This window comes from Eptesicus fuscus, chromosome 21 (genome assembly GCF_027574615.1).
Source record: "Eptesicus fuscus isolate TK198812 chromosome 21, DD_ASM_mEF_20220401, whole genome shotgun sequence".
NCBI classification, from domain to species: domain Eukaryota; kingdom Metazoa; phylum Chordata; class Mammalia; order Chiroptera; family Vespertilionidae; genus Eptesicus; species Eptesicus fuscus.
In genome coordinates, this window is record NC_072493.1 from 48,626,979 (window position 1) to 48,643,294 (window position 16,316).

At 71.7% G+C, this 16,316-nt stretch overlaps 1 protein-coding gene across 4 annotated transcripts; it reads left to right on the forward strand.

Annotated features, from left to right (window-relative positions):
- The first annotated feature begins 385 nt into the window (after window positions 1-385).
- On the forward strand, window positions 386-14,546 carry EPN1 (epsin 1). Of its 4 annotated transcripts, none has more exons than XM_054710146.1 (11): window positions 386-452; window positions 2,855-3,177; window positions 8,339-8,588; window positions 10,256-10,380; window positions 10,917-10,991; window positions 11,368-11,451; window positions 12,080-12,383; window positions 12,646-12,756; window positions 12,898-12,984; window positions 13,694-13,951; window positions 14,035-14,546. In XM_054710146.1, the coding sequence occupies exons 2-11, from the start codon at window positions 2,950-2,952 to the stop codon at window positions 14,241-14,243; spliced, it is 1,731 nt and encodes a 576-aa protein (XP_054566121.1). In that variant the 5' UTR covers window positions 386-452; window positions 2,855-2,949; the 3' UTR covers window positions 14,244-14,546. The 4 variants fall into 4 exon arrangements, with proteins under 4 accessions (XP_054566121.1, XP_054566124.1, XP_054566122.1 ...); XM_054710147.1 differs by lacking the exon at window positions 386-452 and adding an exon at window positions 601-693; XM_054710148.1 differs by lacking the exon at window positions 386-452 and adding an exon at window positions 2,582-2,631.
- Window positions 14,547-16,316: the final 1,770 nt, after the last annotated feature.

The window sequence follows — 16,316 nt, forward strand, 5'->3', positions numbered from 1 at the left end:
GGCGGAGGGCGCGGGGCGGGGTGGGAGCTGCGCGGCCCCCCGGGGCCCTGGTGGCGGCGGCGGAAGTGAAGCTGGCGAAGCCTGTCAACCGGGCCTCGCGCGCCGGAAGTGACGTTTTGCCGGTGGGTAGGGCGGAGGAAGCCGGTGCCGCGCAGACTCGGTAGTGGGCGCCGGGCGGGGCGCGCGGCCACTTCCGCTTCCGGTCCGTCGCCTCTTTCGGTTGCTTCCCGTCCGCTTGGAGGCTCCCCTTCCCCGCCCGGCTCTCCGCGCCCCTCCAGGGCGCCGGGCGGCGGGGCCGTCGTCGTGCGGTCCTCCGTGCGTCCGCGCGTCCGCCCGAGCGCGTTCCCGCCTCCGCTGCCCGCGGCTCGGCGCGCGCCCCGCGACACCGAGGCCGAGCGGGGGCAGGGGGCTGCCCGCCATGACCCCCCGGAGCCCGGCGTGAGGGGGCCGAGGTGAGCGCGGGCCGGGCGCGGGCGTCTGCCGGTCCCCGGTCGCCTCCGCGGCCGTGGCGTCTCGGCGCCGGGTGGGCCCGCACCGTCCGCGTCTCCGTCTCGGCGTCTGTCTGTCACCGCCTCGGCCTTGCTCGCGCCGTGTCTGTTCGCCGTCTTACAAAGCACTGCCCGCGCGTCTGCGTGTCTGGAGGGCACGATTCCTGCTCGCGTCTCTCCGGGCGTCCGTGTCCTCGGTCACCAGGTGTCTGTCCCTGCCCTGTCCCCTGCCCTCGCGCCGCGGGCGCCCCTCCCCCAGGCCCCGAGTCTGGTGCTGGCGACCCGGGCTCCGGAACCAGGCCGGCTCTCGCTCGCCGGTGATGTCCGGGTGCCTCCCGCCGCCGCCTCGCCGCGCCCGGGCCTGGGGCGGTGGGGTGTTTGCAGCTGCGCGCCTGGCGGAGGGGGTGCCGGTGACGAGCCCGGCGCTGTCCGGCCGGTAGAAAGCGTGTCGTTGACCGCGGGGAGCCCGCTGCGGGGTCTCTGTCCTGCCATGTAGATGTCGGTCATTGTGAGGGGCCCCCTGGAGAATTTTGTCCTGCCCCCCACCCTCTATCGAATGGGAGGATGCGCTCCCACTCTTCGAAGAGCTGAGTCTCCGGCTAAGCAGCGTGGGTGGGACCTTAGTGAGCGGGTCGTGTGTCCCCTGTAAGCACACGGGGTCGGGGGTGGGGGGTGGGGGGGTCTCCCGATGCCCCCCTTGGGGAAGTGCTTGGTTTCCTCTGAGGACATCCGCGCGCCGGGCGCCTGCGCTCCGTGGCCGGGCCAGCGCTGGATGTGCCTGCCTCAGCCCCTGCGGTGGGGCTCCTCCCGCCTCCCCGCGGAGGCTGCGGGGAGCAGATGGCCAGGATCCGGGCCCAGATTCCCTCCGCTCCCTGTTCTGTGCCGCTTTCGCGTCTCGCGTTGGTCAGTCCCGGTCACTGCTGCCTTTTGTCGTTTTGCTTTTCCCTCCCCGCCTCTCCGGGGCTCTGTGCCCGCGGCACCGCGCCTGGGTACCCCCTCTGCCCGTCTCTCACTCCCTCTCCTCTCAGTCTTCCCACATCCTCTGTGCCCAGGTGTGCCGGCCGTGGCGTCTCTTCAGCTCTTCCCATCTCTCCCCAGTGCCTGGCCTCGGCTCGTGGGCGGGCTCAGCGGGTGTCTGTCCTGGCGGCGGGTTGCGGAAGCGCTGGATGGTGGTGGTCAGAGCCTGCTCTGGAGCCAGGCTGCTCCCCCTGAGGCCTGGGGCCTCGGTCCCCCCCCCCCCGCCTCCCCCCCTCTGTGAGCTGTCCGTGAGACACGGATTTGCGAGGACTCATTGAGTTGCTGTGTGTCCAGCACTTAGAGGAGTGCAGGGCGCAGGGTCAGGGCCGGGCCTGGGGTCAGGGATTGTCCCGTTTGCCCAATTCTCGCCCTTCGACTCTTTCCCGCCACCCTGGTCTCCATTTGAAGGTACAACTTCTGGGCCCAGCGCGTGGCCTTGGCTGAAATACTGAACCTCCAAGGCCCGAGGCGCCCTGAGGTGCTAGTGAGATAATGGACTCTGGCCCAGGCCTGTGCTGTGCCTTATCTCTCCCCCCAGCCTCCGCCTCTCCCTCCCGCCCAGCCTCCTCCGCCTCGGCCTGGCCTCCTCCGCCTGTGTCCCTGCCTGTGTGGCCCTGCGTCTGCCCCGGGTTCTGCCCCTCCACCCTGCTCCAGAGGTGTTTCCTCCCCCCTCCCCCCCTTCCTTCCAGTTTATTGAAAGGCTCTTCCGGGCCAGCTGCTCTGATGGGTAAAGCAGTGTCCAGACAGGTCTCTGCCCCGGGCGGTGGGGCCTTGGCCCTGAGCCAGGCAGATGCGGGCAGTCACAGGCTAAGGGGCACCCGCGAGCCCCCCCCCCCCCCCCCCCCCCCGGCCCTCCCAGCAGAGGGAGGAGGTGGCGGGAGGCGGAGGCCGTGGTGTCTGGCTGCTGGAGATCTGGGAGGTGGCGCCCTGGGGCAGGGTGGGAGTGACCGGTGATTAGGGAGAGGGAGGGCAGGGGACAGCGCAGGACACTGCCCACACGGACAGCCTGCTCCGCGCCCTGGTCCGCCAGCTCCCTGAGGTGCCAGTGGGGCCCATTGCCCGGAGAAGACAGCTGAGGTGCGGGAGTTCCCAGCCCACCAGGTGGCGGGCCAGGAAGCCCCGAGCGGTGGGTCCCCTGGGCCGTCTGCCTGCTCGCTCGCCTCGGTGAGCAGGGCCCCAGCAGGAAGGGGCTGGGTGTGTTTGAGGAACCGAAATGGACGGGGCGACTAAAATGGAGGGGGACCAGGGCCGGAGCCTCCGCGGTCACTGAGGGCCCACGAGGGCAGGGGCTCGGGCGGGCGGCCTGGCCCCGCGTGTGTCTCCAAGCCCCCCTCCCCTCCTCTCCTCAGATGCGGTGACCTGCCCGCCCCGCGGTGGCCTCGCTCCTCCAGCCGCCCCCTCTGCCCACGACCCGGGGGGCCCGCCCCTGGCGCCACCGGCCACCATGTCGACCTCGTCGCTGCGGCGCCAGATGAAAAACATCGTCCACAACTACTCGGAGGCCGAGATCAAGGTCCGCGAGGCCACGAGCAACGACCCCTGGGGCCCGTCCAGCTCGCTCATGTCTGAGATCGCCGACCTCACCTACAACGTCGTCGCCTTCTCGGAGATCATGAGCATGATCTGGAAGCGGCTCAACGACCACGGCAAGAACTGGCGGCACGTCTACAAGGTCGGTGCCCTGGGCGGGCGCGGGGCTCGGCGGGGACGCGGGGGCGGGTGCTCCGGGCAGGCTGCGGCCGACCCCGTTTCCGGAGGGGCCGGAGCCTGCACCTTCCTTAGGAGGTCGCTCTTACTGCGTCGTGGCCACAGTGCGACAGCTTAGGCTTTTGACTTTATTTTTGAAGAGCGGCCACTCCTTCCAGGAGCCACGCACCGGGAGGCCCGAGCAGGTGCATCGTGCCCGTCCCCTGCCCCCGTCCAGTTCCCTCCGGCCGGGCCGCAGCCTCTGTCCTCCTGTGGGGCCCTGTCCGTGTACGTCCGAGCACCGGGCAGCACCGGGGACTTGTGGGCCACGGCCGGACCTCAGGCGCTAACGTGGCCGCGTGGCCTTGGGGACCAGAGCTGTACAGTAGAGCGTGGCTTTTCACAGGGAGACGAGGCCAAGTCCGAGGGACGAGAGCCTGTGGGGACACAGAGGACCTGTCGCTCTTTAAACAGGCGCGTGGCCGCCTGTGTGGCCGGCCTGCGGGGCGAGACCAGCCGCGCAGACACACCGCCTTCGGCAGGCTGCGGGCCGCAGGGCGCGTGAGCGTGTCACCTGGAGAGTGTGGCCGCAGTGCCGTCCCCGCGCGGCCTGTTGACGCGCCCAGCGGCCTGGGGGTCACTTGGGGGTCATGTCACGGAGCAGGGCGGTCGGTGGGCGGGCAGCGAGATGACCACGTGGCGGTTACCGGGAGCATCTCCCTGCTTCCTGTGGCTGGTTCCCTGCCCGCCCGCCCGGCAGGCCGGGATTGGGTCAGCAGTTCGCTTGACTCGTCGCTGAGTCAGTTTTTTATCATTTCCGGGCGGGCCTGTGCGTGTAGGGGAGGGAGGGCCCGTGCGTGTAGGGGAGGGAGGTTCCGTGCGTGTAGGGGAGGGGGCCTGTGCGTGTAGGGGAGAGGGGGCCCGTGCGTGTAGGGGAGGGAGGGCCTGTGCGTGTAGGCGAGAGAGGGGGCCCGTGCGTGTAGGGGAGAGAGGGCCTGTGCGTGTAGGCGAGAGAGGGGGCCCGTGCGTGTAGGGGAGAGAGGGCCTGTGCGTGTAGGGGAGAGAGGGCCCGTGCGTGTAGGGGAGAGGGGGCCCGTGCGTGTAGGGGAGTGAGGGCCAGTGCGTGTAGGCGAGAGGGGGCCCGTGCGTGTAGGGGAGAGAGGGCCTGTGCGTGTAGGGGAGAGAGGGCCCGTGCGTGTAGGCGAGGGAGGGGGGGCCCGTGCGTGTAGGGGAGAGGGGGCCTGTGCGTGTAGGGGAGAGGGGGCCTGTGCGTGTAGGGGAGAGGGGGCCTGTGCGTGTAGGGGAGGGAGGGCCCGTGCGTGTAGGGGAGAGGGGGCCTGTGCGTGTAGGGGAGGGGGGGCCCGTGCGTGTAGGGGAGGGAGGTTCCGTGCGTGTAGGGGAGAGGGCCCGTGCGTGTAGGGGAGAGAGGGCCCGTGCGTGTAGGGGAGGGGGGGCCCGTGCGTGTAGGGGAGAGGGCCCGTGCGTGTAGGGGAGGGGGGGCCCGTGCGTGTAGGGGAGAGAGGGCCCGTGCGTGTAGGGGAGGGAGGGCCCGTGCGTGTAGGGGAGGGAGGGCCCGTGCGTGTAGGGGAGAGAGGGCCCGTGCGTGTAGGGGAGAGAGGGCCCGTGCGTGTAGGGGAGAGAGGGCCCGTGCGTGTAGGGGAGAGGGCCCGTGCGTGTAGGGGAGAGAGGGCCCGTGCGTGTAGGGGAGGGGGGGCCCGTGCGTGTAGGGGAGGGAGGGCCCGTGCGTGTAGGGGAGGGAGGGCCTGTGCGTGTAGGGGAGAGGGGGCCCGTGCGTGTAGGGGAGGGAGGGCCCGTGCGTGTAGGGGAGAGGGGGCCCGTGCGTGTAGGGGAGGGAGGGCCCGTGCGTGTAGGGGAGGGAGGGCCCGTGCGTGTAGGGGAGAGGGGGCCCGTGCGTGTAGGGGAGGGAGGGCCCGTGCGTGTAGGGGAGGGGGGGCCCGTGCGTGTAGGGGAGAGGGGGCCTGTGCGTGTAGGGGAGAGAGGGCCTGTGCGTGTAGGGGAGAGGGGGCCCGTGCGTGTAGGGGAGAGAGGGCCCGTGCGTGTAGGGGAGAGGGCCCGTGCGTGTAGGGGAGGGAGGGCCTGTGCGTGTAGGGGAGGGAGGGCCTGTGCGTGTAGGGGAGAGAGGGCCCGTGCGTGTAGGGGAGGGAGGGCCCGTGCGTGTAGGGGAGGGAGGGCCCGTGCGTGTAGGGGAGAGAGGGCCCGTGCGTGTAGGGGAGGGAGGGCCCGTGCGTGTAGGGGAGGGAGGGCCCGTGCGTGTAGGGGAGAGAGGGGGCCCGTGCGTGTAGGGGAGAGAGGGCCCGTGCGTGTAGGCGAGAGAGGGGGGGCCCGTGCGTGTAGGGGAGGGAGGGCCCGTGCGTGTAGGGGAGGGAGGGCCCGTGCGTGTAGGGGAGAGAGGGCCCGTGCGTGTAGGGGAGGGAGGGCCCGTGCGTGTAGGGGAGGGAGGGCCCGTGCGTGTAGGGGAGAGAGGGCCAGTGCGTGTAGGAGAGAGGGGGCCCGTGCGTGTAGGGGAGAGAGGGCCCGTGCGTGTAGGTGAGAGGGGGCCTGTGCGTGTAGGAGAGAGGGGGCCCGTGCGTGTAGGGGAGAGGGGGCCCGTGCGTGTAGGGGAGGGGGGGCCCGTGCGTGTAGGGGAGGGGGGGCCCGTGCGTGTAGGGGAGGGAGGGCCCGTGCGTGTAGGGGAGAGGGGGCCTGTGCGTGTAGGCGAGGGGGGGCCCGTGCGTGTAGGGGAGAGGGCCGGGGCTGGCCAGGAGGCGGAAGCCAGGAGCTAGCTCGGGGACGTGGCTGCGGCCTGGAGGGATGGCCGTGTGCGAGGCCGGGAGTCCCGAGGGCCCGGACGCTGGCTCTTCCTGACCGGCGCCTGAGGCAGGAACAGTGGAGGCGTTTTTCCCGTCTCCATGTTCCAGGTGAGGGAACCGAGGCACAGAGGCTCGGGCCCCAGGTGTGCTGACCCTGGGCGGGGAGCCCCAGAGCCCCCTCTTGCCTTGGCTGTGTCACCTGCCCGTCCCGGGAATGCGGGGTCTGGGCAGCAATCTACGGCCCAGGGCCCCTCCGCCCTGCCTGTGTGTAAATAAAGCTTTATCGCGTGAGGCCAGGCCGCTGGGCGGGCGGTGTGTCTGTCCTGGGGGCACAGCTGGGGGGGCAGGAAGCTGCTTGCAGAGGGATGGGGGGCGTGACTGTCTCGTTGCCGCTTGTGCAGCACGTCCCACTCCCCCTGAGGCGGGCGGGTGGGCAGCCCGCTCGCTCCCTCAGGCGCCGGCCCCGCCGCTGTCCGCTGAGGTGTCCTGGACCCGCGGTCGGCAAACCCATCAGTCAGCAGAGCCACGTGTCAGCAGTACAACGACTGAAATTTCTTAAACTTCTTCTAACGCCACTTCTTCAAAACAGACTCGCCCAGGCCGTGGTGTTTTGTGGAAGAGCCACACTCAAGGGGCCAAAGAGCCGCATGTGGCTCGCGAGCCGCAGTGTGCCGACCACGGGCCTAGAGCTTCTCGCAGCGGTTCTCGTGCCAGCCCCATGGCTCCCGCCGTGGGGGAGGCTGACGCGAGGGGCAGCCGTTCGGATGACCACAGGGCGGTGCCGGACCGAGCCTGTCGCCCTGGGCGGGGGGGCATTTCCGGGTCACCGTCTTCACCGCAGTCCCCAAGTCCCCGACCGAGCTCGCTCTGGGATGAACAGTGTCAGGGTTCGTTGGCACTGGGCGCGCCCAGGACGAGGCGAGGCCGTTTCCGGGCACTTGTGGGTCCCATGACGTGGGAGCGGGGTGCCCTCCGCGGGGGAGGGGGGGGCGCTGTGTCACGTGTGGGAGCAGGGCCGGCAGGTTCAGAGCCGGCCTCCCGCCTCCCGGTGTGACTTGCCTTTCCTCTCTCCGAGCGCAAACACCCGGAGGGCCGGTTAAAGACTGACCTCCGACAGGGAGGCGAGCACGGCGACACGCGGGGACGGACGCCGGGCCAGGCCGGTCTGCTCCCGCGGAGGTCACAGGTTCGAGGGCTGCCTCCGTGCCAGGCCCTCCCCCAGCTCTTCCTGTGCGGGTTCGGGGCTCTGGGCAGCCCTGGACGGCCTGTAAGTCTAAGGTGGCCCTTCTCCAGGCTGCGGGCTCCTGGACTACCGAGCCCCGCCCGCCCCCCAGGAAGCGCACAGGCCCCCGGGCTGTTCCTCCTCCCAGCCCCTCCCTGTGGCTGCCCAGCCTGTGGGTGTGAAGTTTCACACTTGCAGTGTGGCCGCTCCACCCAGCCACCGACAGAGATGACAAAGAGGGAGGCCTGGAGGGGAGGCAGTGCGGAGGGGCGGTGCGGGGGGGGGGGGGGGGGGGGGAGGGGGGGGGGCGGGCGGGGCGGGGGGGGGGGGAGGCCGGAGCGGAGGGGGGGCCTGCGCGGAGGGGGGGCCTGCGCGGAGGGGGGGCCGGCGCGGAGGGGGGGCCGGCGCGGAGGGGAGGCAGTGCGGGGGGGGGGCGGGGGGGGGGAGGGGGGGGGCGGGCGGTGCGGGGGGGGGGGAGGCCGGAGCGGAGGGGGGCCGGCGCGGAGGGGAGGCAGTGCGGAGGGGGGGCCGGCGCGGAGGGGGGGCCGGCGCGGAGGGGGGGGCGGCGCGGAGGGGGGTGCGGTGCGGGGGGGGGGGGGGCGGGGGTGCAGGGTGATGGTGGGACGGTAGAGAAAGCAGTGCGGAGGGGGCGGGGTGGGAGGGGGCGGTCTGGCTCGGGTCTGGGAACGGGTTCTGGTGTGGGAACGCGGCCTGGCCTGGACGGCAGTCACCCGTGTCCGTGCCCTTCAGATTGCCTCTCAGCAGCGGCTGGGTCCGCCTCCCCGAGGCCCGGGCTGGGTGGCGGCTGCCGCCCTTGGGGACGTGCCTGCGGCTCCCGGGGCCGCCAACCCCTGTGCAGCCTGGAGGTCGGGGCATGAAGCGCGTGCACAGGGCTGTTCGGCCGTCGTCACCCCAGGCAGACACGGTGCCCGGCGTCAGCCCGGCTCCTGCTGGCCGCCCGCCCGCCGCTGCGGAGCTGCCTACGGCCCTGCCGTGGGGCGTGTGCTGGTGCCGCGGCCGCTCCGGGCCGCGCGGTCAGGTCCGCGGGGCACGGTCCGCGCCGCCGTCCCCTCAGGCTGTGCCCGGCGGCGTGAGTGACCGCGGTGTCCCCCCAGGCCATGACGCTGATGGAGTACCTCATCAAGACGGGCTCGGAGCGCGTGTCGCAGCAGTGCAAGGAGAACATGTACGCCGTGCAGACGCTCAAGGACTTCCAGTACGTGGACCGCGACGGCAAGGACCAGGGCGTCAACGTGCGGGAGAAGGCCAAGCAGCTGGTGGCCCTGCTGCGCGACGAGGACCGGCTGCGGGAGGAGCGGGCCCACGCGCTCAAGACCAAGGAGAAGCTGGCGCAGACCGCCACGGGTGAGCGTGCCCGAGGCCCGGAGCTGTCCCCGCCCCCGCCCCCCTCCCCCACCCGCGCTCACCCCCAGGTGCCAGCTGAGCGGTGCCCAGGAGGGGAGCGTGCCGCTGGGGGGGGGGGGGGGGGCACGCCCTCCGTGCAGCCTGGTGCAGCCTGGCCTGGGAGGAGCAGGTGGCCCCGAGGCCCGGAGGCTGGGGGAGGCACAGCCCAGCGGTGGCGGGGAGCAGCCGGAGGCAGAACCCGCTGTTGAACCTGAGGTTGGCGGTGGGGTGAGCGAGCTCGGTTTGGGGTGGTGACCAGCATTGGGGACAGGCACTGGGGCGTCTGCGTGTGTCCCCCAGTGGAGGGCCCCATCCCGGGAGCTTCCCGTTGGACCACTGAGGGGGAGGCGTGTGTCCCGGGCAGACGGGGTCACCGCGGAAACCACTGCAGACATGGTGGTGTCCGCGCAGGGGCACCCGGCACAGACTCGGTTCATGTGCCGGGATGGTGACCTGGCAGGGCCCGGGGACCCGAGGGGCCGGGCAGTTCCAGGCGATGGGGGGGTGGTGTCGGTGGACAGCGGGGTGCAGAGGAGTCTTGGTGAGCCCGGGCCTGCGGGAAGGACGAGATGCCCGGGAGCCGTGACCTCTGCCCGCCCGCCCGCAGGACCCGGCGTGTTGGGAGGGCTGGGCGCTCTGCTCGGGCCTGTCACATTGTTCTCCGCCAGCACCCGCTCGGAGGTCAGGGACACGTGTGCCAGGCCACGGGGGGACCAGCACCCGCTCGGAGGTCAGGGACACGTGTGCCAGGCCACGGGGGGACCAGCACCCGCTCGGAGGTCAGGGACACGTGTGCCAGGCCACGGGGACCAGCACCCGCTCGGAGGTCAGGGACATGTGTGCCAGGCCACGGGGACCAGCACCCGCTCGGAGGTCAGGGACACGTGTGCCAGGCCACGGGGGCCAGCACCCGCTCAGAGGTCAGGGACACGTGTGCCAGGCCACGGGGGGACCAGCACCCGCTCGGAGGTCAGGGGCACCCCTGGGCGCGCTCCCGGCGGGGGGGGGAGGAGGCTCTCAGCAGCTGCTTTGCCCCGTGAGTCTCAGACCTTGAGGTTCAGTTGTGTGAGCTTTTCTCAGGGACAGGAGATGTTATTCATCTTTTGTTTTTTTTCTCCCAACCACTGAAACAATGAAACCCTTCCTTGGCTTATGGGCCAACGAGGGCTGGGCCAGCGGGCCCGGTTTGCTGACCGAGCCCTGGGCACGGTGACGGGGCGGGGGTGGCGGGGGGGGCAGGAGCGTCCCGCAGGGGGCCGACCGCCCGGAGCTCCGCGTGGGGCGCAGCTGCCCTGGCGCCTCGGGCTGGGGGAGGGCAGGGTGGCCCCCCTGCCCCAGCCTCGCGGGGCCTTCCCCTCAGCCCCTCCCGTCTCTCCATCCTTCCTTCGTCCAGGACTCCCGAATGCCCACGGTCCTGAGCTGTCAGCCAGCACTGGACAGCGAGGCCTGGCCCCCTGGGGCGTGCACAGGGTTCCCCCAGTCCCCCCTCTGCAGGGCTGGCCTCCCCGCCTCCTAGGGAGCCTGGGGTCTGGGCCCCAGATGGGCTCTGGGGGTGGCTGGGCTGGAAGCAGGAGGCCGGGCTCTGGGGCTCCCCGTCTTCTCCGTCTCACGGGCCACCCCTTCCCCAGCCTCCTCCGCAGCAGTGGGCTCTGGGGGCCCGCCCGAGGCCGAGCAGGCGTGGCCGCAGAGCAGCGGGGAGGAGGAGCTGCAGCTGCAGCTGGCCTTGGCCATGAGCAAGGAGGAGGCGGACCAGGTACGGCCAGCGGGGAGGGCGTGGCTGCAGGGTTCGCCTTTCGTTCTGCCATCCCATCTCCATGCCCCCGCCCTCCGCCCTCCGCCCTCCGCCCTCTGCCCTCTCTGAGGCCTGCTGTCTCTGTCTCTGCTCACCCTGGGCCCTGTGCTCTGCTGCCTCCTTCCCTCCGTCCTGGGGCTCCCTTCCCTCCCCTCCTCTCCCCTCCCCTCCCCTCCCCTCTCCTTCCCCTTCCCCTCTCCTTCCTTCCCCTCCTCACCCTGGAGGCTTGTTCTGCTCTGGCTCTCCCCGCCCCTCCCCAGTTTGGGGACGTTTCTCTGTGTTTGGCTTTGTCTCTGTCTTTCTCTGTATCTTAGCCTCTTGTGTCTCTGTGTATGCCTCCTCTCTCTCTCTCTCTCTCTCTCTCTCTCTCTCTCTCTCTCGCTCTCTCTCGCTCTCCCTCTCTCTCTCTCCCTCTCTCTCTCTCTCTCTCTCTCTCTCCCTCTCCCTCTCCCCCGCCCCCCCCCCCCCCGCCCGCCCTCACACTGTCTCTCCCCCAGCCCCCGTCCTGCGGCCCCGAGGATGACGTCCAGCTCCAGCTGGCCCTTAGTTTGAGCCGAGAGGAGCACGATAAGGTCAGAGAGCCGCCCGCCCGCCCGCCCGCCCGCAGGCCCTGGGCCTCCCCGCCCGCCTCTGACCCCCGGGCCGCCCGGCCCGCCCTCGCTGGCACGCTGGCACCGCAGCATCGGTGCTGTGGGCCTGTGGGACGGAGCCCCGTGACGCCCGCTCAGGCGTCAGACAGACAGACGGCGAGGCCTCACCTCCTCCCTGCAGACCTGTGCCTCCCACCCTCCGAGCAGTCCTCCGCCCGCCTTCCCGCCGCCACCGTCCCCCATCCGTGTCGTCCGCATCCCATTTTAAGTTTCCGTCACCTTTGTCTGGGCGGGAGGGGGTTCGGGCGTCCGGTCACTCAGACTGACCTCCTGCCGCCTGCCCTCGTGGCCCAAACAGGAGGAGCGGATCCGCCGTGGGGATGACCTGAGGCTGCAGATGGCCATAGAGGAGAGCAAGCGGGAGACCGGGGGTCAGGAGGAGGTGAGTGTGGGGAGGGGGGTGCGGGCCCTGCCCGGGGTGCCTGGGGATGCGTCCCGCTGCCTGTCCCAGCCTCGCACTGTGGGCGTCCCCGGTGTCTTCACAGCAAGGCCGTGGCTGCGGGTCGGGAGGCGGGTCCTGGTTCCCGGGTGGGACAGACCCCGGCCGGTGAGGGGCCCTAGCGCCTGGCTGGCGTGGGCCGGTGCTCCCGCACAGCTCAGCGTCCGGCCACGGCCTCCGTGCTGCTTGCATCCTGGGGGGTGGGCACCTCCACATCCCAGAGTCAGGCGGGCCGGGAGCCTGGGGGAGGGGAGTCAGCGCTGGGACGCCTGGAGCGGGCGGTGCTGGCCAGGCCAGGTGTACGCGGGCCCCCGTCAGCGGCTTGGTGCAGGGCGTGAGGACAGCCCTGCCTGCGCGTCTTCGGCCGCTGTCTCGTTTCTGCAGGGGCCGCGGGGGGGCGTTCCGGGGGTGGGGGGCGGAGCCCAGGGAAGGGTGTGGGGAGGGCCGGGTGCCGGGCTCAGGTACTAGGATCGGGGGTGCTGGCCTCGTCCCCGTCTCTGGATCCACCCTGTGCTGTCTCCCCCTCGGTCCTGTCCTGCTCACCCCTCACCCCTCACCCCTTTCTCTGCAGTCGTCCCTCATGGATCTCGCTGACGTCTTTACGGCCCCGGCTCCTCCGACGGCTTCGGACCCCTGGGGGGGCCCAGCCCCCATGGCCACTGCCATTCCCACAGCCACCCCTGCCTCGGACCCTTGGGGGGGACCTCCTGTTCCTCCAGCTGCTGACCCCTGGGGTGGTCCGGCCCCTACCCCGGCCTCCGGGGACCCCTGGAGGCCCGCTGCCCCTGCGGGGCCCCCGGCTGACCCTTGGGGGGGGACCCCGGCTCCCGCAGCTGGAGAGGGGCCCGCCCCTGACCCGTGGGGGAGCTCAGACGGTGAGTGCCAGCCCAGGTCCCGGGCAGTCCTGGGCGTGAGATGGCTCCGATGAGAGCCGAGTGGAGGGGCAGGGGCGGCCGGGAGGGCACGGGGGCTGGTGGGCGGGCGGCCTTCCCTGGCCGGACACGGAACCTGGTGAGGGGAGGGCCGGGGCCTGGCGCCGAGGGGGGAGGGCAGGGGCCTGGAGCCACGGATTCGAGGAGACCAACCCCCATCTGCCACAGGTGGGCCCCAGCCCCTCACGCGCCTCCTTCTCACCAGGTGGGGCCCTGGTTGGTGGACCCCCAGCTGCTGACCCCTGGGCCCCAGCCCCGGCCTTCTCGGACCCCTGGGGCGGGTCACCGGCCAAGCCCAGCACCAACGGCACTGCAGGTGCGGGCGGCGCGGGGCGGGCGCGGGGCGGCAGAGTTTCGAGGGAAGAGCTGCCCCCTGATCCCTGCGCAGGGAGGGGCGGGAGGGCGGCCCCTGGAGCTGAGTGTACATCCTGAGCCCGTGGCCCTGTGACCCCCACAGTGGTCGGGGGCTTCGACGCAGAGCCTGACGAGTTCTCCGACTTTGACCGACTACGCACAGCCCTGCCGACCTCAGGGAGCAGCACAGGTGAGCGCCCGCCCCATGCCTCCCCCCCCCCCCCCCCCCGTGTCCCCCACCCCGGGCCTGCTCCCCGAGACCTGCCCAGCAGGGTCAGCTGGTGGGTGTGCGGCCCTGGCCAGGCCGTGCCCGTCCTGTGTAAGAAAAGCCTCATGTGCTAAGTGTTCGGATTTCCGACTTGGAGGAAAGGGGGGCAGCAGCGGAAAGAGGTTCCTTCCTGGCGCTCCCCACGCCGGCCTCTGGCCTCCCTGCCCCGACGGCCCTCCCCACGTGCCTCCCTGTGTGCCCTGCGCAGCCCCCCTCACCTGCCCCACCCCTGCCCGGGCCAGGACCGCCGGGCGGGCAGCGCCACGTTCCCGCAGTCCGTCTCCGGGCTTGGGTTTGTCTGTGTGACGGGGGCTCTCGCCAGGAGGCAGGGTGTCTGTCCCCCCAACCCCCAGGCCCCTGTGGTCCTGCTGGCAGTGAAGCACACTTTGCACCCCGCGTCCCCCCTGCCCTCTCCCCCCCCCCCCCCAGGGCGCCCTGAGATCACACCCAGCCGCAGACCGCATGCTCGGGGCCTGGGCATCCATGTGCGTGTCTCAGCCCCAGTGGGGTCTAAGTCAGCTTTTAAAACGGCCCTCAAATGGAGGGGCCCCCAGCCCCCCCCCCCCCCCCGCCCTTCCCGCCGCGGTTTGGGCCTGGCCCTGCCGCTCCACCTGCGCCCTCTGCCCTCCAGGGGAGCTGCAGCTGCTGGCCGGGGAGGTGCCCGCCCGCAGCCCCGGGGCCTTCGACATGAGCGGGGTCGAGGGCTCTCTGTCCGAGGCGGTGGGGAGCCCCCCGCCCAAGGCTGCCCCGACCCCCACGCCGCCCACACGGAAGACGCCGGAGTCGTTCCTGGGGCCGAACGCAGCCCTCGTGGACCTGGACTCCCTGGTGACTCGGCCGGGCCCCACGCTCCCGGGAGCCAAGGCCTCCAACCCCTTCCTGCCCAGCGGTGAGTGGCCTCGGAGCAGGGGTGCTGGGGGCCCCTCCCGCGGGCAGGCCCTGACTGCGCTGTGCACCTCTCTTCTCCTGCAGGAGCCCCGGCCACCGGCCCCTCCGTCACCAACCCCTTCCAGCCCGCACCCCCTGCGACGCTCACCCTGAACCAGCTCCGGCTCAGCCCCGGGCCCCCGGTCCCGGGGGCGCCACCGACATACATCTCTCCCCTGGGCGGGGGCCCAGGCCTGCCCCCCATCCTGCCCCCGGGCCCTCCGGCCCCCAACACTAACCCCTTCCTCCTATAAGCCGGGCTGGGGGCTTGGCCCGGCCCGCCCGCCCCGGGACACCAGTGTTGTGAGTGCATGTGACGGGCCCAGCCCTCCCTCCGGGGCCACTCACACTACACCTCTCCCCTCCCCCACGCCCGAGAGACCTGGGGGCGGGGCGGTGCGGCAGAGGGGCCTCCGTGGCATTAGGAGGGACCAGGCCCCGCCCCCTCCCGCTCCTGACCGGCCCCTGATCAGTGTTGAGCCTCCTCCCCGCACATCCTCGGTGAATCCTTGGTGATGATTTTGGCAACTTCGGGAATAAATGGCAATTCTCATGGGCGTGGCTCCCACAGTTCCCATCCGGCTTCCCGGGCCCTTCGCCCTGAGGCCCAGGGTGTGGGGCAGCACCCTGGTTTCCGACCCCCCGGGAGCTGTGGGGTGGGCTGTGGGTGCCGGGCAGGTGTGCCGCTTGGCGGCCTTTGTTCTTGCCCAGCGGACACTTGGCACAGGTGAGGGACGGGTGTGGAGCCCGTCACAGGCCGGGGAGCGGCTGAGCTGGCGGGTGGCCGTGACCCCCGGGGGGCGGCAGAGGGAGCGGGTGTGGGTGGAGGCCCGCGGCCCACCAGGTTGGTTGGATGGACGGCCTCCCCGGGCTGTGGAGCCCTCAGGCGGCTGCTTCAGGGCTTGGTGCTGGGACCGTGGTTCCTGGGGAGCAGTGGGGCTGCTGCCGAGTGGGCGGGGCCTAGTGAGGGGGAGGCCGGGAGGGGCCTTCCTGGCCTTTAAAGAAGCGGAGGCCCTGCTGGAGCTGGGGGGCGGGTGTCAGTCTCTACTCCAAGGTTGCAGGCTCTATCCCCGGTCAGGCGCTTAGAGGCAGCCAATGAATGCGGTCACAAGTAGGACAGCAGCCCTGGCCGGTTGGCTCAGTGGATAGAGCATCGGCCTGCGGACTGAAGGGTCCCGGGTTCGATTCCCAGTCAGGGGCACATGCCTGCGTTGCGGGCTCGATCCCCAGTGGGGGGCGTGCGGGAGGCAGCTGATCCATGGTTCTCCCTCTCCCTCTGCAATCAATAAAAATATTTATAAAAATAAGTAGGACAATAACAAGCGCTCCCTTCCCCTCTGAAATCCACACGGTATTAGAAGAAGCGGGGAAGGCGGTGAAACAGCAACTGCGGCGGCCGCTGTGCGCCTCGGGGAGGGGGCAGGACCCGGCGCTGCGGGCTCCGGCCCAGGCAGGGCTGCAGGGCGCCCCGGAGCCTGTGCAGAGCTGCCGGCCTCCGCTGCCACGGAGCTGCCACGGTCCGAGCACCCCGCCCGTGGCCTGAGCTCCGGCCTGAGCTCCGGGCCTCCCTGCACCTCGGAGGGGTCACCCTGCCTCGCGGGTTCACTTCCGCTCCGCGTGCCGCCTTTATTTCTTCCGATTCGCCCCCCGGCCCGCGCGGCTCAGATGGGCTTGGGCCGGGCCGCCCCGGCCTTTATGGGCTGTGAAGGGTCGTGGGGGTGCGGTTCTGGCGGCCCCTGTCCTGACGGCTGGAGCTGCGGGGCTCCGGGTCCTTCTGGTTCAGGGTCTGCACCCGCCAGGGCGCCCTGCAGCCAGCAGGGGGCGCCCGAGGCCGGGCCTGTCTCCCCGCCCTCCGGGCCTGCCCCCCACGCCCCCGCCCCCCGGGGCTGCCCCCCCGCCCCCGCCTTCCGGGCCTGCCCCCCACGCCGGCTCCAGAGCCTTGGTCGCAGCGTCCTGTGTGCCCGGCGCTTCTGCGGGGACTCCGACTGCCGGGTTCGCAGGCTCGGAGCGCAGCCCCGCTCCGCCGGCGGCCCGGTTCCCTCCGCCGGCTGGTGCCCAGCGTCCTTCCTGCGAGGCCCTTCCACGTGTTTAGTCCGCAACTCACCCCGCGCCCCCCGTCCCCCTCCCGCTGTGCCGAGGCGGGGACTCCCCCCTCCGGTGGGCGCGCTGCCGGGGGCCGGCTGCTTGTCAGTAAAGCCAATGGACACGCAGCCACACGCGTGGCCTCAGGGCCGCCCCGCCACCCGGACAAGCACACTCCCTCCCCACGTGCTGACGCCCTTTCCACCCCGAGTTTTCTTAAACGTGTTGATTGCTTTCAGGGAGGG

What these genes read in the sequence shown, in the direction of transcription:
- EPN1 (XM_054710146.1), top strand. Translation starts at nt 2,950, where the DNA reads ATGTCGACCTCGTCGCTGCGGCGCCAGATGAAAAACATCGTCCACAAC. An exon ending in GCTGGCGCAGACCGCCACGG is followed by an intron (nt 8,589 to 10,255) that starts GTGAGCGTGCCC and finishes CCCCTTCCCCAG; the next exon opens with CCTCCTCCGCAGCAGTGGGC. An exon ending in GCAAGGAGGAGGCGGACCAG is followed by an intron (nt 10,381 to 10,916) that starts GTACGGCCAGCG and finishes TCTCTCCCCCAG; the next exon opens with CCCCCGTCCTGCGGCCCCGA.